At 42.4% G+C, this 26,706-nt stretch overlaps 1 protein-coding gene across 1 annotated transcript; it reads left to right on the top strand.

Moving 5' to 3' along the window:
• Positions 1–544: 544 nt before the first annotated feature.
• On the top strand, positions 545–26,485 carry RPL22 (ribosomal protein L22). Its single transcript, XM_030222181.1, has 4 exons — positions 545–652; positions 3,054–3,158; positions 9,608–9,732; positions 26,280–26,485. The coding sequence occupies exons 1-4, from the start codon at positions 641–643 to the stop codon at positions 26,422–26,424; spliced, it is 387 nt and encodes a 128-aa protein (XP_030078041.1). The 5' UTR covers positions 545–640; the 3' UTR covers positions 26,425–26,485.
• The last annotated feature ends 221 nt before the right edge of the window (positions 26,486–26,706 follow it).

Raw genomic sequence — 26,706 nt, 5'->3', positions numbered from 1 at the left:
TGGCTACGCCACTGCCATCAGTATGCAGGATATCCTCACTGAAATCTTTTGCAATGTATTACTGTATTGTATAGAACAATGCAGAGAAATGAGCACAAAATACCGCTTTTATTAGTGCTGTTTCCACCAGCTACACTTATTTTTGAAGCTGTTTTAGTGATACTCAGTTTTGATTTCATGATAATAATATCTCTATATGGGACGTTTTCAAATACATTAGAAAGCTGCAAAATATTAAGTTTGACAAAACTTTTGTCCTCCACCTTTTAAGGTACTGCCTAGCCTATCTGACTGGAACAGCTTAAGACTTTTTATAGATGGACCACGCATAGGCAGTCCGTTATTTCTAATAAAGTAGTATTGCATTCAATATCATTATTTGCTATTGTTTTGGGTGAACCAATATGGCGGCAATCTCCGCCCATTAGTACCATTTCCCGTTCCCAACGTAACCTCCCTTCCGCTGCGTCTAGCATCCATCCACCCCTGCCCCTCCCCCTTCTCTCCACGTCCTGCACAATCGATTGCCGAGCCTGCGAACTCGACGACGTTCCTCCATGGCCTGCGCCCAGCGCGTCCGGTCCGAGCACATTGCGCAGGCGCGGCTGGCCGCGCTCTCTTTTCGCCATCTTGCACAGCTATGGCTCCCGTGGTGAGTAAGAGCTGGCGATCGGTTCGTAGCGGTGCGAGTTCCCCTTTGCCTCCTGGGTGTCCGCGCTCGGTTGTCCCGAGGCAGATGAAGGGCCTTTTCGGGAAGGCGGCGGGAACTCCGGTGTAGGGGGCGGGCGTGCGCGGAGGTAGGTTGCGGCGAGCACGCTTGCGGCCTGTTGCCGCTTCTCCGCGCTCGCCGAAACCGGGGGGGTGGAGGAGTGGACGAGGCAGGTTTTCCTCTGGAGGAAGGAGGCCCGTGGAGGTTGTACGTTCTTCCACCTTCTCAGTGGGATTGTGCCCGCGCGGCTTTTCCTTTCCTCGTGTGCGGAAAGCGGGTTGTTCAGGCAGCGTTGTTGGGGGGGGGGGGGGGGGGGGGGGGGGGGGGGGGGTTTAGCGCGCTGTATCTTTGTTTCCACGAATAAAGTTAGTCTCCGCGTTTCCATGATCGCCTCTCAAAACCTTCTCCTTTTGTCTTTCACAAAGAATCACAGTGGGATTTGAACTAGGCTTCCCTGGTTTCTGCTTTAACCATTAAACTACTCCTCCAGATTATAGCAAATTCAAAAGAAAAAAACAATGGTAAAAATAAAGTCATTGCCTATCAATCTTAAACAGAAACTCAGACAACTCCTGGGGCTTCTCTTTCCTTTTGCGTTGGTTGGCTGCCACCCACACGCGGGCGCTTCACGGGTGCCTTGCGTTCGGCGCTTTAGCCTTTTAGTGCTCCATCAACCTTGGTTTTAATGCTCCCTCCCGCATTAGGGCTTCCCAAAAACACGGTTATTGGCCTTGCCTAGTACAGTATGACATACATGTTCATTGTACTTGTGGGGACACCGTGAAAGATTTGGGAATCTTTGATCTCTGTGGAAGCTTGGCAGGTAAATATGGCTGTTTGGAAAAAAATGAGCCTGTTCGCTCCATTGGCTTTTCTCTGACAGCTCTGTTAATAGGTCACCTCAAACTTTGTTTTTTCCCTATAGTGTAAATGTTTCATATTTTTTTTTTGTTACATTTGTACCCCGCGCTTTCCCACTCATGTCAGGCTCAATGCTGCGGGCAATGGAGGGTTAAGTGACTTGCCCAGAGTCACAAGGCGCTGCCTGTGCCGGGAATCAAACTCAGTTCCCCAGGACCAAAGTCCACCACCCTAACCACTAGGCCACTCCTCCACTCTAGTGACAGTCTTGCCCCATCCTTGACCAGCTTTAAATCTAGATTGAAAGCCCACCTCTTTAACATTGCTTTTGACTTGTAACCACTCACCTCCACCTACCCTCCTCTCCTCTTACCTCTACACATTAATTGATTTGCTTGCTTTATTTTTTGTCTATTAGATTGTAAGCTCTTTGGGCAGGGACTGTCTTCTTTGTTTGTGCAGCGCTGCGTACGCTTTGTAGCGCTATAGAAATGCAAAATAGTAGTAGTAGTAGTTCTGTTCTCTTTTATTTGTAAGCACAAATATTTTCCATGAATGGCCTAGCCTTAGATTGTATTATTGATTCTGCATTGTGGCTTCTGCATTTTTTTAGGGCAGTTTGAGCTTTGCTGTCATTGATTTTATACAAACTTTTATATTAAGCCTAAAAGTTAATGCAAACAAAGCACAGTTCACAAATAAAATCACCATTTTAAAACCTTTCCTTTCCCACCCTGCTTAATAAAACTTTCTGAGTACAAACACTTTCCCTAATTCTTGACCTAGCTCAACTTTATCCCTTACTACTATCAAACCCATGCGCTTATCACAGTGTACCCAGTATTTTGATGTGGGTGAAGCCACGCTTTTTGTGCTTTACAAAAAGATCTGTGATGGTCCAGCAACCATAACTCGGGAGGCATTTTGTCCTTTATACAGAAAATGTTAGCGTGCATCTGGTCATGATCTTTCTTCTAGTAGAGCAGTTTAAAAATAGATATTTTTCAGAACGATAAAATATGGCTTGCTTTTAAATGCCTTTTTTTCCAAATTTAGAATTTTCTTTAGGGTTCCTTATGGTGTGTGTATTTACTGCACTTGTTTGTTTAAATATAGAAGCTCTCAAGGTATGGTTAACAGTTCTGAACCATGGGAGATGTAGAACAACATGTTTTTGTTTTGATTTATACATTGCATTGTTACAGCATAGTGGGATATATAAAAATCTGAAACAACCACAAGAAAGATACATAAAATCAGAAATGATTACATAAATAGTAAACTAAATCTTCATCGATAACTGCTGAAGTATCTAGGTTTTTCATCACTTTGAGGATGTTTTTTTTTTCTCTCCCAAATGTCTTCATGGCGAGCTGAATTCTTTTCTGAAAATTCAGAATTACTACTACTACTAATTGCAGATAGGCAGGTGCCAGGCAATTGGACCACTTTTAGAACTGGTGTTTTTTTTTCAATTTTGTAGAAAAAGGCTACAGTGAAGGGCAGCAAGAAAAAGAAGCAGGTTCTGAAATTTACTCTGGACTGCACCCATCCTGTTGAAGATGGAATTATGGATGCTGCTAACTTTGTAAGTATGGTGCTGTCTGTGAAAGTTTTTCTTAAGTCACTCAAGAACTTTAAACAGTTTTTGACTAAAATGCATTGTCACCCATCTGGTTTTTATATTTTCTTTTTTTCGATGATGATGATATATAGTTCTACTTTACTTTCATTCCACTTCTTTAGCTAGTTAGAGTGTAAGGAAATAATCATTTAAGTGCTTTCATATTCTCTAAGTAAATAAAAGCATCAGTGTCTTTTAAATTTGGCTGCTTAAGTAGTACTTGCAAAAATTTCCTTTTGGTGATCTTCTGAATTAGTAAAATTACTCTGAAGCAAGCGCTCAGTGATTTAAATGTCATTGCTGCCAAGACTTCAATTAAAATGTAACTGTTGCTGTATTCACTTTGCTTCCCTGAGGACTCGAGAAAAGTCTAAATGATATTAAAGTTGCAGTGGCCGCTGTAATGCGAATGTCGTACGTCTGAGTTTCTGTTTAAGATTGATAGGCAATGACCTTATTTTTAACATTGTTTTTTTCTTTTGAATTTGCTATAATCTGGAGGAGTAGTTTAATGGTTAAAGCAGAAACCAGGGAAGCCAAGTTCAAATCCCACTGTGATTCTTTGTGTGCAAACTTAGATTATAAACTCTCAAAGATCCCATCCCATCCCTTCTTTTGGGCCTACTGCCCAGGTAATGAGTGGGATTTGTGATCAAAAATTGTGATTTTTGGTGTATCTGTTCAAAAGCCAATCTGGAAACGACTCACTGGCTGCTTTCTAGGTGACCTTGGAAATGAATTTTCTAATTCCTTTCCAGTGTAGCGCTTTGGATTTTTATGGAAAGCTGCATTACATTTCAGAGACAGAACAGAGAGAAAAGTGGTTCAATTCTCAGAGTTTTGGCGGTTGAACTAAAAACATTTTATTTTTAGTTAGATGTTTTGCTGCTTTTTAACTTCTCATCCTATGGTTTCATTTTCTGTGGTCCTTATTGATTTCTTGTATGTTTACACTTTTTGGAGGATATTTTTAATGGCATCAGCTGTATTAAAAAGTCGTCATGAGTTCAGTCTTCAGTTGCTTTGTACTGGATTAGCTTTATATTTGAGCTTGATCTCCATCAGAACCACCTGCAGGCAACAATAAAGTGACTCTGAACATCATGATGGTACGAGTGGCTAGTCGAGGAACTCTCCAAAACTTTAAACAGTAAAGGTAGATATTCTATAACAGTCAAGTGAATTATTTGGAGCCTAATTAGATTGGTATTTAAAAATTATGGAATATAGACTAAAAGTGTATTCTGGATCATGGTGAAACTGTACAGCACTAACCTCTGAAATCCCCCAATTTAGGGGAAGTAACACTTAGCTTTGCAAAGTTTTTTCTTTAGTATGGAAAGGACTAGTTATTAAATCAGGCTGTATACGTTCCCTTTGTGTGGATTTTCAGTAGCACTATCTGGATAGTACTGCTGAAATTTTTAGACTGTTCCAGCACTGCCTAGGATGGAGCATGGGTATTGCACTTAGCTCAGTAGATAGTTGGTAATATTCAACTGCTGTCCATATAGCTATGCTATATGGACAGCTATATCTAACTGGGCTGGCTAGCTGGCTGCCTGGGTTCACATCAGGCTCTGCAACTTATAAATAATTACATTTTCTGTGTATTTACAACCCAAACTTTTATTGACTGCTGCTCAGTCTGTCTTCAGGCACCAGTCAGCAATCCTACTTTGAACTTCTTCCATTTATTTTGGATGGAGAAAGGAAATTTTATCTTCCCTTCACATTGCAAGTAACTCTGCTCATGCCCTGTGATCTGAGCTGGATCCTTATTTACATCTAACCCTCCTGGTCAACAAAGATAAAACCTACAGCAATCTGCATCAATTGGACCATCAACTGGACCATCCAAGGATATCAACCAGAAACTCTAAAATTCATACCTGCAATCCGTGAGTCAAAACTTTATTTTAACTGTATTTATTTCTAAAACTCTGAATCTGTTAGATTCCTTAAAACTAAAGGCAAATATCATCAATCCCTTTTACAAAGCAATTCACATAGAAGTGTGCAATCATTTGCTTTCTTCTGTTGCTAGAAGCCTTTGATCTCACAGGCCTGATCTGAATTTACAACTTTAAAAAGGTCTGCTTCTTTCAGAATATTTAAAGCCTTAACCCTGCATTTGCCAACTAGTAAGATTGTGAACTCCACAGAGTGGACAGCTGTTACTCCAGTGAAATTTTGCCTAACTAATTTCTGACACAAAAAATGTGCATTGGGATCAAACATCAATCAAGTATCCCAATGGTGTGTGGGAGAGGAAACCATAATCCCCATAAACAAAAGAGAAGGCAAAAGTGCAAGAGGCCAAACACCTACATAACAGTACTTAAAAGATCACCTCATTGCTACACTAAAACTACCCCCAGACCACCCTTGGGAACTATAGGACCAGTGAATGCCAGATCAGCTGCAAAGAAATCCTCGGTGATCCATGATGCCATAAATGAACAGCATCTTGACATCCTAGGAATAAGTGAAACCTGGCTAGATGAAAGTGGGGGTTTGCCACTGGCTGAACTATGCCCAATAGGTATCCAACATCAACCAAGACCAGGAAGACGGGTGGAGGGGTAGCAGTCTTGGTTCGGGACACAATCAAACTGTGCAGAATATCCACCCCCCCCCCCCCCCCCCCCGCAGCTACATAAATCTGAAACTCTTTTAATACAACTCGAAGAGGAGAAACCAATCTGGCTGCTCATGGTTTACAGAGCACCTCGTAACAGCACATTATCTGTGTAAGAACTTCTAGACCTGATTACTCAAGTGACCATGAATTACCCTAGGTTGGTGATCATGGGAGACTTCAATCTACACGTCAAAACCCCAGATACCACCACAGCTGCCTTTCTGGACATGATGACAGCACTAGGATTTACACAGGTGATAATTCTTCAACCCACGAAAAGGGTCACATACTAGACCTGGTATTCTACAAAGGGGTGGATATCCCAGAGTTCTGGGATAATAGTATTGAAATAACACCCCTATCATGGTCAGACCATTTTCTAATTAAATTCTCCCTAAGTGACCACCTGAAATGGCACCTCCCAGAGTTTGGAAGGAGATCAGAGACAAAAAAACCTGACAGCTGAGAATTTCCTAGAGGCCTTGGACTATCCACATGTAGATGAAAAGACAACAGTGTCAGAACAAGTTGACATCTGGAATACACACTTAGCCAAGGCCTTAGAGAAAACAGCACCACTGAAAAAGGTCTTATGCCCCACTCACAATCGCTCACCTTGGTTTTCTCCAGAACTTCGGATCCTTCAACGTGAAGGATGAAAACTGGAAAGGAGATGGCACAAATCTCGCCTGGATGAAGACAGGCTAAACTGCAGGAGGCACATGGCAAAGTACCACCAAGCCTTAACAGCAACCAAAAAACAGTATTTCTCTCAATGCATTGCACAGACTGCCAGTTCAACCAAGCAGCTGTTCAGTATAGTAAACAGCCTACTGCACCCCCCACAACAAAACCAGCCTCCCCAGTCTAAACTGAACTGCAGTGATTTTGCTGCATACTTTGCCAACAAAATTAAAAGTCCGCCAGGATTCACTAGCAAAACCTAGTCCCCAACCAGTCAACCAGGGGTGCACAAACACGCCCACTCCTGACAGAGACAGGATATTTTTAACCCAATGACAGAGGAGAGCCTTGACAAAATCCTAAGAGACCTTCGACCAAGTACCTGGTCCCTTGATCCCTGCCCATCAAAAATAGTGCAGCAGGCAAGTATGGGCCTCATAGAAGGTGCCACAAAAATTGTGACCACCTCTCTTTCTAATGGGCAACTACCAACGGTATTAAAAAGGGCAGTGGTTCGCCCTCTGCTGAAGAAAAACAACCTTGACCAGGACAAACTTGAAAGTTACAGGCCAGTATCCAACATCCTGTTTCTAAGGAAACTCATAGAACAAGCAGTCTGTGTTCAACTTAATGAATAGCTAGAAAAGAGTAACTGGCTAGATACATGTCAATCTGCATTCAGACCCGGTTATGGAAGAGAAACGGTCCTCGTATCCCTGCTAGATGATCTTCACAGAAACCGAGACAAGGGATTCGCCTCGATGTTAGTACTGCTAGATTTCTCAGCAGCTTTTGACACTGTGGATCATGATATCTTGCTAAGTACGATTGACAGAAACAGGTATCAATGGTACAGTGCCTGGTTCAGATCCTATTTATCAGACAGGCAACAATCCGTAATGTTTGGCAGCAACTCATCACCACCATGGACACTGACCTGCAGGGTACCACAAGGATCGATACTGTCACCTATTCTGTTCAATATCTACCTCAAGCCACTAGCTGAGCTGATTTGGTCAATGGACACTCAGCTACTCATACCCATTGAACCTGACTTACCTACAGCCTTGAATAAACTGATTACTTGCCTAACATCAATTAAAGAATGGGCTAAACACAACAACAAACTTTGCCTGAACCCAAGTAAAACCGATCTTCTCTGTGTCCCTAACACAGGTGGATACATACCTGACATCAAAATCCCTTTTGGGAAGTATGACTCCCCCTCAAATCACAAGTCAGGAACCTTGGAATACAGTTAGATTCAACGCTTACTCTGATTCCCCAAATCCAAGCAACTTTCGAGAGCTGCTTCTACTATTTGCGAGAGCTATGCTGCCTTTCTCCTTACATGCCATGATAACATCAAGACTGGATTACTGCAATGCACTATACAATGATCTGACTACAAAGGGCCTGCACCAGCGCCAGTTGATTCAGAATGCAGCAGGAAGACTCATAGAAGGTTGCAAGCGACGTGACCATATCACACCATTTTTTGCAAAAACTCAATTGGCTACCAGTACAATACAGGGCTAAATTTAAAACTCTGATCTTCAAGGCCCTGAAAGGAAATGGCCCTGAGTACCCGAAAAATAGGATGATCCTCCACACACCGCCAAGGACAGCAAGATCCTCTCCAAAAGACATTACACGATGTGATACCCGCAAGCGAGCCTTCTCTGGAGTAGCCTCCACTCTCTGGAATGCACTCCTGAAAGGCTGCGCTTATCACAAGCAGGTGAAAGCTTGGCTCTTCAACCAGGCCTTTACTGGAGGAAGTAACGAACTTGTTAGTCTCACTCACACACACAAGGAGTACTCAGGCAGCATATACTGCAGCAGGACATGCTTATCCACTCCTACCCTTGCTGAGAAAACATTTAACCATTTCTCTGACCTCATGTGCAACTTTCTTTAAATCAGTCACCTTACTTTCTAACTCTTCATACTTTCTTACCCTTCTATATGTTACATCTTTGCTTTACCCTTCCCTATCACTTATAATGTTCTATTATGTATTGTGTTGACATTGTAAATAGTATACAATGCCATACTTTGTATTGTTTTTGAATATTTTTACTGCTGTAATTGTCTATTGCTCATGTTTGATCTATTCTTACTGTACACCGCCTTGAGTGAATTCCTCCAAAAAGGCGGTAGATAAATCCTAATAAATATAGAAACACATTTAGACCCAGAAAAAGGCTACCTTAACTTAAACTTCATAGCTGTAGGGCTAGCAGCTGAATATTCCCATTATCTATAGAGCAAGTGGCAGTCAGTACTGTCCACATATATTAATGCTGCTCACTATCTGGATTTAAATGACATACTCAGTGTTTAGGTGGAAGGAAGGGGGTGGAATTTGATATACTTCTTTTCTATGGTTACAATTTGTGATTTAAAAAGAAAACACTGACCACAGTGTTCAACTGTTGACTGTGGACTTTTCATTTCCAATAGCACATAACATATGAAGGAGGAGGATGCTCAAATTCACTTTTAGGTAGCTGATTTAAATCCTACTTTTTGTTTTAGAATTTGCAAAGTATTTGGTTTCTGACAGCCTGTGGATAATCCACGTAAATTAGTTAGTGGTTGCAGTCCAGTTTCTGCAGCAGTACACACAGTGTAACAGTTGGTGCTGGCTGTTACCGCAAACCAGAGCGGAGATGCATATCTGAGCCAGTGTGGAGAAAGTGTCGGCCATCTTTGCCTCCAGGTATTGTCTGTTCTTTAGATTTACATTAAAAAAGCCATTTTTCGTTTCTGATACTGTGCACAATGAAAAATGTTAATTTGTGCTAATCTAAATATTTATGCAAATGAAATCATTTTGTCGGCTACTGATTTAACTAGCGTGACATAATAGGTTGCATATTTCTGGGAAGATGTGATACTACTGAACTTACGGCTTCTTTTACAAAGCCATGCTAGGGATTCCTGCGTGGCAAATGAGAAGAAGCCCATTCAATTCCTGTGGTCTTTCTCTCATTTGCTGCACGGGAATTGCTAGTGTTGCTTTGTAAAAGAGGCCCTTAACCATGTAGAGGTCAATAAATTGGTATTTGCTTGCTTACAGGAGCTGTTCTTGCAAGAACGAATCAAAGTAAATGGAAAAGCCGGTAATCTGGGCGGTGGAGTGGTGACCATTGAGAGGAGCAAAAGTAAAATCACTGTAACCTCTGAAGTTCCCTTTTCTAAGAGGTAAGAAAGGCAACTTGGGCTTCCCTGTTTTTGTCAGGCTATCCATGTTTCAAAATTAGACACTGATTTTAAGTTAGTGAAATCTGATGGCCTACTGTCTTTTAAATCAGTGCATCAGCTGTGGTTTTTGAATGTCTGTAAAACATATTAGAGGTTCATGTTTTATCTGGAAGATTGTGTTCAAAGCTTGGAATTAAGAGGGTTAAATGGAAAAGTAATGCCATCTCCATAATTCATCAACAAATGGCAACAGATATGCTACACATGTGCACTTGTTCTTGGAAGTCTATTTTTCACCTCAGTTGGCCAGAAGTGTCTATGTGAAGAGGCTGTTGGCTATTGATTGTGAAATTGAAGCATGCAGTGAGCACTTTTCAGTGCGATTTAAGCAACATTCTATGATGATTTTATTGAAGGAATTCCTCTAATTGAAATTCACTGTCTCAAGCAGATTGTTTACAGTGATGACTTTGATGTGAGTACTGTGCGTGGCTAGGCCAAAAAATGTGGACTGGGAAGGGCTGATTTGCGTGATCGATTAAAAACAGTCGATGACCGATGACAGCAATGGACAAGTCTCTCATGAGGAAGGTTGACACCCTCGTAAAGGACAATTGAAAGCTCACTCGAAGCACTACATTGTAACCCTGAAAGAACGATTGAGGAGTTTGGAAGCACAAGAAGGAAATGTTGTTGCAGTATGACAATTCTAGGCTTCACACTTCATGAAACACCATAGAGGCATTGCGAAGATTCACTGAAAGGATTATATATGCCCAAAAATAAATATTGTGGAGCTTCTGTTGATGTACTAGTGGAGAAAAAGGATCTCAAAACCACACAGCCATACTTTTTTACTAGCACAGTCCCAGACAGGCAATTTTTCCATCACTGATCAAAACATTTACACTATTCAATTTTCAAAATTAGTTTGTGAAAATTGACAAGAATAGCGTCGAGGGCATCTGTTCAACTTGATTAAAGAGGTGAAAAAGACTGAGCAACTGGTTGAAGAGACTATGTAGTTCTTTCATGATGGCTTTCAAAAACGTTTCCATTATTGGCAGAAATGTGTGGTGACTGTAGAAATGTAACTATGAGGCATATTTTCAAAGCACTATGGAACTTTGGAAGGCTAAGTGCTTTGAAAATATGCCTCTATGAGGCTTATTTTCAAAGCACTTAGCCTCCCAAAGTTCCATAGAAACCTATGGAACTTAGCCTCCCAAAGTGCTTTGAAAATATGCCTCTATGTGTCATAAAAGAGCAAGTTTAAGCATCTTCATTTACTCCTTACAATATCTTAATTTTACAACAAAAGTTATGGAGGTGGAGGCATTACTTTTCATTTAACCCTCATATTAAGTCTTCCAATCTTTGTATCAGTCTTTGCTTCAAAGCTGCAGTACTTTTTTTAAAAGTTGTTACTTTAGCAGAAGTTACAATACATGTGGCAAACAATCTGAAATAGATGTGGGGGCCTTGACAGTGAAGAGCTGTGTTGGGTAAATAGGTGGACCAGTGGCATAGCTAGGGCCGCTCCCCCAAATGGAGTTCTGCCGGCACCTATTTTTTTTTTTTTCGTCCTGTTGCAGTGGAAATGTGTGCCGCCAGAAGTCCGCTGTCGCTCCCCCCGCTCCGTCAACTTGCCTCATCCTTTCTCCGCTTCTGAGGTGGACTTAGTTAACCTTCATGTGTGGGTTTCATTCCAAACATCCTGTTAGCTGCCTTGAAAAAAAAAGGCATTCCTGTGAGTGTATTGAGGTCAGAGAAGGAAAACAATAGGCTCTTTTCAGATGTACACTTGCTGTTTGTGCTGCCTGCGCAAAGAGCCAGTGCAAAGTATGCAAATATTTTTAACGCTTGCACTTGACAGTTTGACAGGTTTTTCCCTTTTGGCCCAGTAGTTTCTCGTCTGTCTTCCACTTCTTCCAGAACTGGTAATGTAATTCCTGGTGCCATGAACCTTCATACTCACCTATCTGGAGATTTTGCCTACATTTTTTTTTTAAGTAGACCCACCCCCACCCTTCCACTCTTTTAGTATGGCTGTTGCAGCAGTTGGTCCTGAGTCTGGGAACCTCATGTCATGCACTCTAAATCTGGCCACTAGAATAGTTAATTGATTGGGTAGAAGCTGACCAAATTTTGGTTTCAACTTTGGGATCAAAATCAGCCTGAAAATGTGATACTGGCATTTAGCTTTATGTGCTGAAATTGAAACTCTCTTCCCTCCCCCCCCCCCCCCCCCCCCCCCCACCAACAGTGGCAACCTCTCTCTTCCACCCCCTTCCACCACCTGTAGGCCCTGCTCAGCCTACCTTAAAAACCCCAGTGACCTAGTTGGGGCAGGAGTGATCCCTAGTTGCTCCTACCCATGCTGGCTCCGCATTTAGAATGCCTGCTTCATCCTCCCTTCTGCCCACGCTGTCTCCAATCTCAAAATGGAAGTGGGGATCTCTCCAGCCCTTACCAGTTCCAGTCTCAAAATAGCTGCCATGACTTAGGCCACTAGACCACAAGAGCTTCCAATGTAGGCTTGAGGAGTGCATACAGGTGGTGGTAGGGAGGTGATTCTGTCAGTCGAGGGTGGGTGGGGAGGGGCATGCAGCAAACGTTTGATCAGGAGAACTGTGCCATTTCGGTTTCGGCCAAAACTGTGGCTGTCTTTTTGTGTATGGTGTACAGCACTGCGTATGCCTTGTAGCGCTATAGAAATGATAAATAGTAGTAGTAGTTTTCTTGTCGGCCCTCCAGTCGCTGGTACGTGGGTTATGCTTGCCTACCAACAGGTAGAGACTGAACACACTTATCAGGCTTGTACATAAGCACTGTGCCTCTTCCTTGCCAGCCAGTATGTTCTCGGTCTCCAGAAGATGGTGATTGAGCAGCCTGTGTAGCTGGTCTGGTAGGCTTGGGGGGGGGGGGGGGGAGCAGGTTCTTAGGATTAAAAAAAAAATAGGTTGAGCGGTTACTTTAGGCTGTTCTGTTGGGAAATCTGTGTTTGGGGTGGTTGGCCTGTGGGCGCCACAGTGTCCCCTGGGGTGTATACCCGGGTGGCCAGGTCCCTCGTTCTTTTTTCCCCCCAGCTTTCTGGGAGGACTTGCTTCCTCGGCACAAGTTGGGACCAGAAGCCTTGAGCTTCCCACATTGAGGAGCAACTTAAACAGTGTAAGAGAAAACTGTGACCTCTGCTGCAGTAGGGAGCGTCTTCCTTGGGGGTCACCCTGTACAATTAGATTTAATGAGAGAAAATTTCAGTTAAAGACAAATACAGTAATGAATTCAAGACAGATAAGCAAATATATGAGCCCAGCTCTGTGTTCTATCATTCTGGGTTCAGCATTACTAATTTTTGTTTCCAGTAAGTGTATGTGCAGATGCCAACTCATTCTGAGGTCTAGTGTACTAAAAATTCACAGGTGGTTGGTGAGTACTTGGGTTGAACATAAGCAAAGGAAGAGGGGGATGGAAAACCTAAAAAAACAACTACAAGGAGCAAAGAAAGGCCACAGAAAAGAATTGGTGAATGCAAGGAGTTTTATTGAAGAGGACCTGACATGGCCTGTGTTTTCTGCACGGAGTTTTATTGAAGAGGACCTGACATGGCCTGTGTTTTCTGCACCATGCTTTGTCGGGGGGGGGGGGGGGGGGGGGGGCGGCTGTCACACACATATAAAAAACCAAACATTTAAAAGCCATCTTGAATTATCATCAGCATTGACCTTTGCCTATCAAATTGTATTAAATTTACATTAATAACTTTGTGAAAACTTATCACATGGAGCATCAAATATCACATGCAGCATCAAACATATAAATGACAAGTGACCGACTCATCCGCAAATGCGCAGTAGAGACTTCCCTCTCTGTTCCGCCCTCGCGTCAAGACATGATGATGTCAGAGGGCGGAACAGAGAGGGAAACGGACACTGCCGCTGGAGCCTGGAGAAACGAAGCAACATCGCCGGCGCACCAACCTCCACCCCCCCCCCCCCCCATCGCCGGCGCCGCTCCCGCCCCCCTTACGTATCAGGCCCCCTGCACTGACATGACAGCGCCTCTCATCTCTACTACTACTACTTAACATTTCTAAAGCCCATGTGGAAGCGCTGCAGGCAGCAGCAGAGCGATCTACTGCTGCCTGCAGCGCTTTCACATGGAGGTGAGAGGCGCTTTCATGTCAGTGTAGGGGGCCCGGCACGGAGGGGGGAGGGAGCGGCGGTGAGGAGGGTAGCTGGACATGGGGGGAGGGCAGGGAGGAGAGAGGAGGGTTGCTGGACATGGGGGGAGGGCAGGGGTGGGGAGGCCAAGGGAAAGAGGAGGGTTGCTGGATATGGGGGGAGAGCAGGGGAGAGAGGAGGGTCGGTGGACGAGGGGGGGAGGGAGGACAGGGGATACAAGAGGGCTGCTAGACATGGGGGGGGAGGGCAGGGGAGAGAGCAGGGTTGCTGGACATGGATCGGGGGAGGACAGGGGAGAGAGGACGTTTGCTGGACATGGATGGATGGAGGTGAGAATTATTACATTTTGCAAAACACAAATCTCGCCCGTTTTAACGGGCTTACCGGCTATTTTTTATATAGAAGACAAAACACCTCAACCATGACTGTTTTTCAATTTTTGGATGTTTAAATTTCAACTCATATGTAAACATATTTTGACCAAAAAATAAGTAGCGATGAAAAATGAAACTTAACAATAAGATTAAAAAATGAAAGCAACTTCTTAGATTAAAGTGATATATTTGATAAAATATCACTGAATTTTGCCAAGGGTACTCCAGCTTGGTTTGGTAAAATGATTGTCTATGTTCATCCCTTTGTCTTCTCTATTGGATTAATTACATTCTGGTAGACACTACATTTAGACAAGTTTTTTTTTTCATTTTATATTAATGGTCATGTAGTCTTTATCTGCTGTCATTTTCTGTCAAGTCTGCCTATCTATACTGTCTACTGTTTCTTCCTTCTTGGAGATCAGCATGCTTGTCCTATGCTTTCTTGAATTCAGATAAAGTTCTTGTCTCACCACCGCCACTGGGAGGCTGCTTCATAAGTCCAGCACCTTTCCAGAAAGACTCAATCTAAAGAAATAACTTCTATCTCTGTTTACTTTCATTCTATGCACCCCCCCCCCCCCCCAACCTCAATACAGAGTCTCCTTTCATTTGAAAGAAACTTGCCGCCTGTGCTTTTATGCTACAGATATTTAAATGTCTATCTCCCCTCTCCTCGCCTTTCTTCCACAATATAGATTGAGATCTTTAAGTCTTCTCCCATTCACTTTGTGATGACCCCTCACCAGTTTAGTAGTTCTCTCTGTACCAACTCTATCTCTTTTTAACAGTGTGGTCTCCAGAATTGTGCACTACTCTAAATGGAGTCTCGTGACAAACTTATATAGAGGCAGTATCTTCTTTTTTGCTGGCCATGCTCTCCCTATGTTCCCAGGTATCCTCCTTTTTGCCACTGCCTTTTCTAATCCCACTCTTTCATGTACAGAAGTACTTTATCCCCTGTACTGTCCTTGTCCCTTGGGTTTTGCAGCCCAAATGCATGCCCCTGCATTTTTTGGCATTACTTATCTTAACTGCCAAATTCAGGACCATTTTTCAAACGTCACTAGGTTATTCCATCATACCATATCATCAGGGACATTTACCATAATTTGGTATTATCCACAAAGAAGCAAACCTTACCAGACAAACTTTTGAAATATTGCTTAATTTGCCACTACCCTTTTGTTGCCTTTCACTCAGCCAGTTAGTTTAGGATCTGTACTGAGAGCACTCAGTTTATAAGTTACCTATGCTAAACTGTGTCAAAGACTTTGTTAAAACCTAAGTATACCACACCTAGCACTCTCTCTTTATTCAACTACCTGGTCACCTAGTCAAAGAAATCAGATTCATCTGACAAGACCTATCTATAGTAAAACCATGTTGCCTCAGTCCTCTCCCTTCTGCTCGGAATTTATTTTACTTCTCCAGCAGACCATTTGCTTAAAGCAGCGTATGCCTGGCTCCTCAGCTCAGTAATCCTTGGTGTCTTAAGGACCACCTAGGACCTAATGCCTGCATCAGAGGGTTAGAGCAGAATGAGCATGAGGTTTTCACATCCTCTCCTCAGGTTGAGGTGGGTTTCGGTGAGGAGGAGGATTGGTCCATGTCCTTCCAGGGGATGGTTCTGAGCCGCCTCTGGGAGAAGACCCGTCTGGTCAGGCTTTTTTGAAGGCAGGAGCTGCCAGTATTGATCTCCCAGATTTTGCGCCATTTGGGGCTACATGAAGAGAAATCTTTTGGCTCCAAGGAAGGGGGATCCCTTGCTGAAGGGGATCCGCAATCTGCTTAGGGTGTTTTCATTTAATGAGGGCCTTAAGGACCTGTTTGAGGCACAGTAGCAGCACCTGGATGCACCCCTCAGGATTGCTAGAGCTATGGCTCGTCTTTATGAGATTACAATGGAAGTGCAGGACAGGTTTCATTTGCCTAAGTTGAACACCTTGGTTACGATTCTGTGTGGCTCTCAAGGACCCCCAGGATCATCACATGGAGGCTTTCAAGAGATCATTCAAAGTTTCTGCAATCTGTGGCTGTTATGTGGCACTAGCCTGTTTCTGATGGATGGAGAATTTGCCAGATGCCCCAGTTGAGGTGTCGGATAACATCAATTTGGAATTGGGTTGGTATTCGTAGCCGGTATCCTGTACAATTTGGTTAGGGCCTTGACAAAGTCCTTTGCCTTGTCTGTGGCAGTGTCCTTTTCTCTGGCTCTGATGTAGCGTCCAAGGCACACCTGAGTTAGTTGCTATTTCAGGGCTGGATACCCTTTGGTTAACATCTAGAGAAGTTTGTGAAGGATTTATTCAAGTCCAAGGTTCCTTGATTGCCGGAAAGCAGGTCCTGGGCAAGTTTCATGAGAACCTCCAGGGACCAGCCCAGAGATGGTTTTCTCGTCTCAGTCCTTTCAGGCCTTTTGAGGTGACTGATGTGGGGGTCGTGAGGGAGCTCAAGGAGCTAGCTGGTCCTGACTGCTCAGCACAGTGAAGGTTTGGGGGCCCATTCTCTCCGGATCCTCTCATTGGGTTGTGGTTACATGATTTCTACTGGAGTTGGGTCCTGGACCTTCTGGAGTTTTATCATCCTCTTCCCGACCATTTTGGTGGTGTCTCCATGCAGGGTGACGCAGAAAGCAGCCTACATGAGGCAGGTTGGACAGGCTGTGGATGCTGGACACAGTAGTTCCAGTCTCTCTGGCTGAGAGAGGTTCTGGCAGGTATTCCATCTACTTTGTGGTGCCCAACAAGGAGGGGTACTTTCATCTGAACGGACCTCAAGATGGCACCTTTTTGCATGGAAACCCCGCAGTAGGTCATAGTGGCTGTACGTAAGGGGGAGTTTCTTACATCTGTGGACTTGTCCAAAGCTCACCTGCATATTCCCATCCATCCGGATCATCGTAAGTTTCTGAACTTTGTGATTCTATGGTAGCACTTTCAGTTCAAGGTCTACAGTACCGAGGACCTTCTCAAAGGTGATAGTCATGGTAGCGGCTCGTCTTTGCTTCATCCTTACTGGACAACTGGCTGATTTGGGCTAAGTCCCTTGAGGAGAGTAGGAGGACCATCTTGGCTGGGTGTTCATCTCTGACAAGAGCAGGCTCATGCCCTTGGAGTACTTAGTGGTGGGGGGTGGGGGTTCTGGTTCAGTACCCTTTTGGGCACGTTCTTTCTTCGGCACTATGGCTCTCGAAGATTCAGTTGCAAGTACAGCAACTAGTGCATTGTGTGCGTCCAACAGCTTTGGGAGATCTTGCAAGTGTTGTGATCCCATGGCAGCAACAATCGAGGTAGTGCTATGTGCCCTCTGCAACAGGCACTGTTGTCCCGATAGTGTCTGATGTTGGATGACCTTCATTCTTGTGTGTTCTTAAGGCAGCCCATGTGAGACCATATCCTCTAGTGGCTGGACACTGCAAATTTGTCAAAAGGCATGGAACTGGAGGCTCCAGATTGGACGTTGGTGTCGATGGATGCTAATCTCTCCAGTTGGTGTGCACTCCAAGTGGCACAGGGAAAGTGTAGCCAGTATGAGGGAATAAGGAGAAGGGCCGAGGTACCGATCCTCATAGAAGAAAGTGTTTTCTCTGAGGGGCTGATGCACAAAGCTTAGTGTGCTAGGAACATCCGACTGGTTCTAACAAGTTTAGCGAGCATGTTATTTAGCAAGTAATACACAAAGGGGTTCTGCATCTGTCTTAGATCGTGGTAGCAGGCAACTATAATCCTATGCAAATGTATTACAATGAGCTAGACTTGGGTGGATTCTTTGTATCATTTTACTGTAGGGGACATGAAGAAAGCACTATTGTGGGTTTTACTGGCTGAGCAGTGCAGGAAGGGTTTCAGTGCAGGTGCAGCCATGCAGCAAAAAAAAAAATTCTGCATATTGTGCGCAGGAAACGTTTTGCACCGGGTCCGGGGCAGTGTAAAAGGGTTATTTGAGAGGAGTTGGGGGTCTAGCGATACCTCCTCTCATTCCAAACCACCCTGCCCTAGGTTGTTTTCTGCACCGTCCCCTCCTATCCATGGTAATCTAGTGGCCTCCCTAACCTGACCCAACTCAACCAGAACCTAACCCCCCCCGTCCCCCAACATTAAAGCATAAAAACATATGATGGTCTAGTGGGCCTTTTACAGATCAGACCCACCTGCGCCCAACTGTGAAACCTCTCTGGTGTCTAATGGCACACCCTCCCCCCATCCACGTACCTGACATGCCATCTTCAAAATGCATTGAGGAGAAAAGCCAGCTTACCATATAAGGGGTAATTTAGTTGTAGAGAGCGGGCTCTACCACAATGTTTTCTGCATGGGCCCCTGTATGGTGTATAACATTTCATGGTGATTTTTGGTTGTAAACCACTTTGAGCTTGCATATGATTAAGCGGACAAGAAATGCATTAAATTAGTCCTTCAGCAACACCATTGTGCATGTAGTCTTGTGCTCTAAGGTATTTGCCTGCTGTTTTTTTTTTTTCTAAGGTTGTGACCTGCTCAGGCATATATGATTAGTGAAGTAGAAATGACAATATTTACAAAGATATTTTATTTATGTTTACTGGGTCCCATGGGTAGGACTGCGTTTTTCTGCTGCACCATAATGTTTTAAAAGCCTTGCATTTCAGTTTTTTCTCTGCATTTTAAACACAAGACCCATATTAAATATTACCTTATGATTTCTATACCTAATTAGAATGTAGGATCAGAAAGATGGGAAGATGTAAAGTAGGGAGCAAATAATTTATAATTCCATGCAGGTCTCAAGTTAATGACTTCATATGACCTCAGAATAAAGGATATGTATTTGTTTAAATCTGGTGTATATTAAGTTCTAGATTTCAGTGAGGAAAGCAATCCTTGTTTTTGTTCACTGCATTTTAGCTTCAAAGTTGATTGCCTGATTTCTTTGTGACTGCTGCTTCCAGCAGCAGTGGGTCGATGTAAACCTTTTCATTTAAACCATATGCCATTTCATATTCGGTTTCCATGGGAATAAGCCACAATAGACTTTGCTTTATAATGGACATGGTTAATGCAGACAGTGAGTAGAAACAAATTGGCAAAGCAGAGATTTTAAGACACACACATTAAGTGCAAGTCATTCATCATCCGTTACAGTAACCTATCTGTGTATGTGTATGAGCATAACTAGAGTTTTGAAGGGGAGAGCTGACAACTTTGAAAAGGCATAGTTTAATTTCTACTTTTCTCTAGGCAATATTGGCTCTTAGAACCAAACCTTTCCTGAGTCATTATAGGAATACAATGTATCTCAAAACTATATGCATATAATTGACCTGCTGTACTGATAAGTTTCTCCCATATATTTCTTTTAATTCTTTCCCACCAAAAAATATATGTTTGGGGGCAAAATAACTCTGAAGAGTTAACAAAATGGGATGAAATTAGCATGTGTGAAAAACCAGTAAATAGACCCAAGTTCAGGTGGGCCAATTCAGGCTGGCAGTTCCAGAGAAATAAGACCCCCCCCCCCCCCCCACTCCCTAAAAAGGACCATTGCATTTTTTATGAGAAGAGTTCTGGTTTCTTTGGTATAAAAACTTAAAAGTGAAACATAGGGAATTCCTCTCTTCAGACTGCCTCTCCCTATTCACGGTTTTCCCATCCCTAAAAGCTACCCCCTGCAGTTGCCACCTTTCTGACAAACTACTCTTTCCCCACAACTGGCCCACCTACAGAAGTAACCTCCCCCCTCTCCCCCAGAGGCGTAGCCAGACAACAGATTTTGGGGGGGCCTAGGCAAGAAGTGGGTGGGCACCAAGTGTTCCCGTCACCCCTCCTCCCACCGAAAAAAAAATTCTCCTTTCCATCTTGGCAGTCTGTAGCAGGCATGCGCTGAAAGTTGAGCATGCGTAGGTGCCGGTACTGTGGACAGTAGCGTTTTCGTTACCATCAGGGGGAAGTCTTCAGCTGGCGGAGCTTGGTATCCCCATTGGCTACCACTAAACGTGTGCTAATGTTTTGTGGGCCTGAGCCCTTAGTGGGTGGGTCCCGGCCCACCCAGGCCCACCTGTGGCTATGCCACTGCTCTCCCCATAGTTGCTTTAATGCACACACATACACGAATGCATAGGCAGAGGGTTTGGAAAGAATTCTGAGCCATGCTCTGCATGCTTTCCTCACTTGTTGGTAATGGTGTCACACGTCTGCATTATTTTTTATATTAAGTGACTGTGCCATTTTACTCTGCAAGAGAACCACAGAAGTGGAAAGAACACCAAAGTTCCACGTGAGACTTGCAACTTGACGAGAACTGGGAGCAGGATCTGGCTCTTCAAAACAGACCAAGGACTCTTGATATGTAGTTAAAAAATTTTATTAGATGACTTGACATGCTACCATGTTTCAGTACATATGTGCCCGCTTCAGGAGTCTTAGTAAAAATAGTCAACAAATGCAAATATTTTCAATGATGGGTCTTCAAAATAAGAACGTTGTTGGTCTTGATAAAGAAATTCCAATGGTGTCCATAAGCGACACAACTATTTACGTTCAACGGTCTTTATCAAGACCAACAACGTTCTTATTTTAAAGACACACTATTGAAAATATTTGCGTTTGTCGAATAATTTTACTAAGACTCCTGAAGCAGGCACGTATGTACTGAAACTTGGTAGCGTGTCGAGTCATCTAATACAAGGTTGTTGTTTTTTTTTTTTTTAAACTACATATCAAGAGTCCTTGGTGTGTTTTGACGAGCCAGATCCTGTTCCCATTTTACTCTTCAACATTTTTGGTGTTAGAAGAGCATTCTAAGCCTGGGTTCAGCATCCTAAGACTTATTTCCCTAGTCCAACAATATATAAAAGTATTTGAGGACTTGTATGATCTCGAGAGCTCTTGTAAATAAGTAGTTTTCTTGGGCTTTTAAGAAGAATCATAACCTATTAAGACAAAAGGAATTTTCAGAAATCATTTCATCCTCCTCCTCTCCCCCCCCCCCCTCCCACCGCTTTAAAATATAAATCAATGCAAAGGGAATAAAACTTGCAAATTGCTTGCTGTGGCTGTCTGCATGAGAGAAACTTGCATATATGAGTTTCCAATTAATATGCATGAGTTTCCCTTACATTGGCGAACAGTATTTGCAGATTTATTTCATGCACATTCATTGTTAATACACTGAAAAGCTGACTGTTCACTAGTCTAGGTTTGGAGAGGTTCTGCACTAGTCTAGACTTTCACCTTTTAAAACAGTCTCCTCATTTTTAATAGTTTCAGTGCTGAACTTGATGAAGGGCTTCAGTAGTGGGATGGTAACGAGCGAAAACCTAAAAGGTCCTCTTCATAGCTTATCTGCTAATGTTGCCAAGATACTTAAAAGATCCTGGGTATGTGGTACATCACAAACGCTGTTTGGAATTCAGAAAAATATAAGCAATAACATGCCCGTTGTTTTGTCAGACTCTCAGCCATGAGTGGAGGACACAGTAGCAACGTGTCTTAAAAAGATGTCTTGCAGTTACTGCTATGCATTCAACCATGTGAATTGTACATCTACAGGCCACCTTGTTACAGCTAATATACTGGTAGTATGCATCTGTTGTTTTTCTTTGTACTGGAAGAGAAGGGGGAATTACTGTCCCAGTACCAACTTTTATCCAGCAGTGTATACACATCCCTGTGTTGTTGGATATGGGGTTTTCTTCATTTGAAGACTCTGAGGCATATTTTCAAAGCACTTAGCCTTCCAAAGTTCCATAGATACCTATGAAACTTTGGAAGGCTAAGTGCTTTGAAAATACGCCTCTATAATCTAAAAGTTTGTATTAGTTTTTATTTTTTTGTTTGGTTCTGTATTTTTCAGATATTCTTAAAGGTGGCTAGTTCCTTTTAATAGTTTACTTTTGTCAATATCTGCTCCACAGAAGCCGTGGAATTAGATGCTGATCTTAACATTATTCTATAGAAAATGCATTACACACTTTTTTGGTATTTGTGACTGAAGTGCTATGTCCAAAACCAGGACTACTGAATTGATCACTAAACTGCAGATGCAATCTCTTGGTATATCTGCAGATCCATTGTGTGCCCCCAATTCAGTATATTATTTCTAATTAAAATTGATCATTTTAATTTACTAGAGTAGTGTTTTTCACCCACAGAACTTGCATTTCTGTGTATAGATTAGAAACAAATCTTTGTGGATTGGGAACTGATTAAAAGATAGAAAGCAGTGTAGGGCTCAATGGTCAGCTTTCTCGGTGAAGAAAGACAAATAATGTAGTGCCTGGGGGGGATCTGGGCTGAGACCAGTACTTTCTAACATTTAAATGATCTGGAAATGGCAACAAAGTGATCAGATTTGCAGATGATGCAAAATTATTCAAAGTTGTTAAATTACAAGTAGAATTGCATGAGGACCTTGCAAGAGAAGAAAGTAGGTCATTCATATAGCAGAAAAAAATTTAATGAGGACACATGCAAATTGATGCAGGTAGGGAAGAATAACCCAAACAATGGCTGCACAAAGCCAGATTCCACATTAGTGGTCACTGGTCCAGGAAGAGCATCTAGGTCAAGGGTGGGCAACCCAGTCAGGTTTTCAGGATTTCCTCAATGAATATGCATGAGATCTGCTTCCATATAGTGGAGGCAGTGCATGAAAATAGATCTTATGCATATTCATTGAGGAAATCTTGAAAACCCCTCGGACCAAGATTGCCTACCCCTGATCTAGGTATTACTGTGGACAATAGGTTTAAATTCTCTGCTAAGTGTGTGGCAGTAGCCAGAAATGCAAATAATGTTATGAATTTAGTAAAAGAATGGAGAATACCATGATACCTCCATCACTCATGTTGAAACTGCACCTTGTCCATGACATCCTGAATGGAGTGGAATGGTTAAATGCCAGTCTGTTTACTCTTACAAAAGAATACAAAGACTAGGCAATGCACCATGAAGATACTAAATAGTACATTTAAATTGGGGAACATATTGGGCTTGTTATGAATATGTAATTCTGCCTTGGAATTCATTGACAAAGAATGTGCTAATGTACCTAGCGTAGCTGTTTAAAGTTTGGGCAAGCTCCTGGAGGAAGAATTCTTAAATTGTAAGACTCAGAGAAAGTCCTTGTTTTGTTTTTCTGGAATAAATTACTTTTTGCGATTTCTGGTATGTGCTTGTTACCCAGGTCAGCCTTCGTTGAAAACAGGATACTGGGTTTGATGGATCTTGAGTGTTATGAAGCTGTATTAAGCAGTATATTTCTTCTGTTAAGTCCATCAACTCTACTGCTGTTTATCAGACAGTAGACTATGTTTTACTACCCAAAACAGGAGCATTTTAACCTGTCTAATCCTCCTCAATGACACCTGCTGAACTGAAAGAACAAGACTGGATGGACAGGTCAGGTCTTTATCTGCCGTCATTTACTATGCTACTTCTTATTTGGGTGTCAGTATTTATTGCACTGGTGCCAAAATTCTATCTTCCAAGAAAACTCAGCAGGTCTGGTTCTCAGGATACCTACAGTGATTTTTGTGATATTTGTATATATTCAACCCAAGATGGTTCTGTTGTTGCATTGGGCTTCTCAGTAGCCTACATGGAGTAGTAGAGCAGTAGCTGCTTAGTTAAAACAGTGGGTTATAGGCTTTTAATTCTGTTTTCTCTCACTGATGCATCTTATGGGCTGGGAACACTTTGAGCTCAGAGTTGGAAAAGCGAGTAATGCAGTCTAAAAAAAAATATATATATATTCTGAACTCATATTTCCTTTTCATACTGCTAGACTAGTCCCTACCAGCATATCGAGGTAGAGAAGTCTTTTGGTGACGTCACTGGTGTAAGAGCTAGTGCAGCCTGGAATTCTCCAGTATTTTCTATCTCCAGCAAATGGTGCAAGTTGGACTGGTGCTGCAGGTTTTTCCTTGAGTAGGCCTAACCTCCCGGGGCAGTGTCCACAGCTTGAGTCCCTAGTGGTTGACTCTTTATGCCATTGTACCTCCTGGAGGTCAAACTAGAGGCGACGATGCCTTTGGCAGAGCTGTAATTTCACAGGGCCTTGTCTTTCCCTACACAATAAAGTATGGTTTCTGAACATCCCATTAGATGAAAGAGAAGTTGAAATCTGTTTATACCTATTAAATTACCTTTCCTTGAATCTTGCTAGACCAGTCCAAGGCTCACCCTGGAAGACTATGGTATTGAGAAATCTTCTCTGGGCCTGTTCTGTTCTTGATCCTTCCCTAAGTTACGTAGTTCTGTAAGTGGCTCTTTTTTTTTCCCCTCCAAGTGTATTCTGCAGTGGTTCCGTAAGGGGCTTTGAATTGAGCTTGTGCCTTACAGTTTCTTTCCCATTGGGCTGCTTTGGCATTATGGCGTACTGAAGCATTTCATTCTGCACTCTCTCTTATACCTGTGATGTCATTGGAAGAGTTCAGTTTTCTGAACCTCCATCTGCTGTTAAGAGGACACAACATACTAGATTGGTCTAGCAGGGTTCAAGGAAAAAAAATAAGATATGAATGTCAACTTCAGTGAACATGGGTGCCTTGCTGGTTTTGATGGTTCTATGAATTGGTAGAAACTGTTCTACAAACACATGGATGAATTCTTTGGTGTTGAATTGTCATCTTGTAAGTTTCAAAGAGGAAGATGATGCCTGAAATAAGCTAGATGTCTAGAGGCCACAAAATTTTCACCATGCCCTCTAGATTTTTATTCCTCCACTAGTATCGATGAAATGGCGGCAAAATCTGCTATGTGTGTATATATATATATGTATGTATTTCTCAGCCTTGCCACCCACATGTGCCTACAGAAAGGCCTCATGTTAAAGGGATATGAGGACAAGACTAAACCCTGTGGAACACTACATTCTTGACTCTGTTGCCAGGATGTTCCCAACGCCACCTTAACATATTGCTGACAAGTTTTATTTTAAAAAAAAATGTTGCAATATTTTTCACTTTTCTTGTAATCAGTTGAACAAATAATGACTTATAGCAGTGCTTTCCAAATTTTTATCCTGTACGATCCTGCTTTAACACTTCAATTCACACGATCCTAAATAAAATAAAAGGCAAACATCCATTCATATTTTCCACTCTCCACCTATCCAGTTCATAAGGCAGCAGTGGTGACAGCAGTAGCAGCAGTCGGCACTGTTTCAGTGTGCGGTGACTGACCTTGGTATTCTTCACAGGTTTCTACTAACTGGCGGCAGAGGCTGTGACCATTCACTGAGTCAGCGGCCCATGTGGCCTGCCACTGCTGGGCATAGATCACAGTGGAGGCCCAGAGGGGAGGGAGAGCAGCTTTGTTTTTGTGACCCTGTCAACTGATGTGACCCTGTTTAGTGTCTTGACTCACTTTTTGGGAACCGCTGGTCTATAGTATCAAAGATTTTTTTTTCTCATTTCCCTAGTATTCCTTTATATTTACTCTGTATATTGTAATTTCATTTCTTTAATTTTATTTTAAACCAACTACTGGCGCCATGTACATCTTGGAGGTATATCAAATTTGTATTGATAGATGACACATTCTATCAAAATGGTACACCCTTACCCTAGTCCAGTTCTCTATAAATATCTAATACTTCCACCAAAGCTGTGTACTGTGGCTTTCCCAGAACCATTTTCAGTTATGTTTAGGAACTGTTTGCTTATTGTCTTGTGATCCCAAGAAGTGTTTACTGAGTTGAACTATTAGAAAATACATATAGTTTTGATTTGTAAACATTTGGGTTCCCTTTCTTCTGATATATGAAACTGTTTCCCCCACCCTCTCATCAGGGCATTGTATAGTTGTCGGCACCTAACGCCTATGTGGAATCTGTCATCTAGTCTGCATTATGTATGTGTTGCCCCCTAGTGCAAATCATACATTTTCTATTTGACGCTGTTCTTGAGTCCTTAAAAGAATTGTGTTTAACATATGGCATGTGTGTACTTTGACCAAACCCAGCTCATTTTTATTTTGTATAAGTAATTTTTTAAATATCTTTATAGGTATCTGAAGTACCTCACCAAGAAATATCTAAAGAAAAACAATCTTCGGGATTGGCTTCGTGTGGTTGCTAATAGCAAGGAAAGTTATGAGTTAAGATACTTCCAGATTAACCAGGATGAAGAGGAGGAAGAAGATGAGGATTAAATTGTTAATCAGGAAAATATTTTTTACATTTTCTTCAAATAAAACGTTATGAAAAAAATCATGATGGCTTTATGAACTGGTGTGTGAAAAGAAAAGTGAAAATGATCCATTGCTATCTCTGATGCCACAGACTTGTTACTAGATTGTACTTGTGTTACCCATAATTTAACCATGTGTGGAGGAGGAGGGTAGGAATTTGATAGAATTGTTACTAGAGTCTTTACCAAACCAGTACCTGATTGCATTGTTACTGTTCAGACTCTCAAGAATAGTGAGATACTT

This window comes from Microcaecilia unicolor, chromosome 13 (genome assembly GCF_901765095.1).
Source record: "Microcaecilia unicolor chromosome 13, aMicUni1.1, whole genome shotgun sequence".
NCBI classification, from domain to species: Eukaryota; Metazoa; Chordata; class Amphibia; order Gymnophiona; family Siphonopidae; genus Microcaecilia; species Microcaecilia unicolor.
The sequence above is the reverse complement of the archived record's forward strand: the minus strand, read 5'-3'. Positions and strand labels throughout refer to the sequence as shown.

Bases quoted from the DNA above. Each gene is read 5' to 3' on its own strand.
- RPL22 (XM_030222181.1), top strand. The intron at 3,159-9,607 runs GTAAGTATGGTG...GCTTGCTTACAG, and splicing joins TTATGGATGCTGCTAACTTT to GAGCTGTTCTTGCAAGAACG. The intron at 9,733-26,279 runs GTAAGAAAGGCA...ATATCTTTATAG, and splicing joins GAAGTTCCCTTTTCTAAGAG to GTATCTGAAGTACCTCACCA.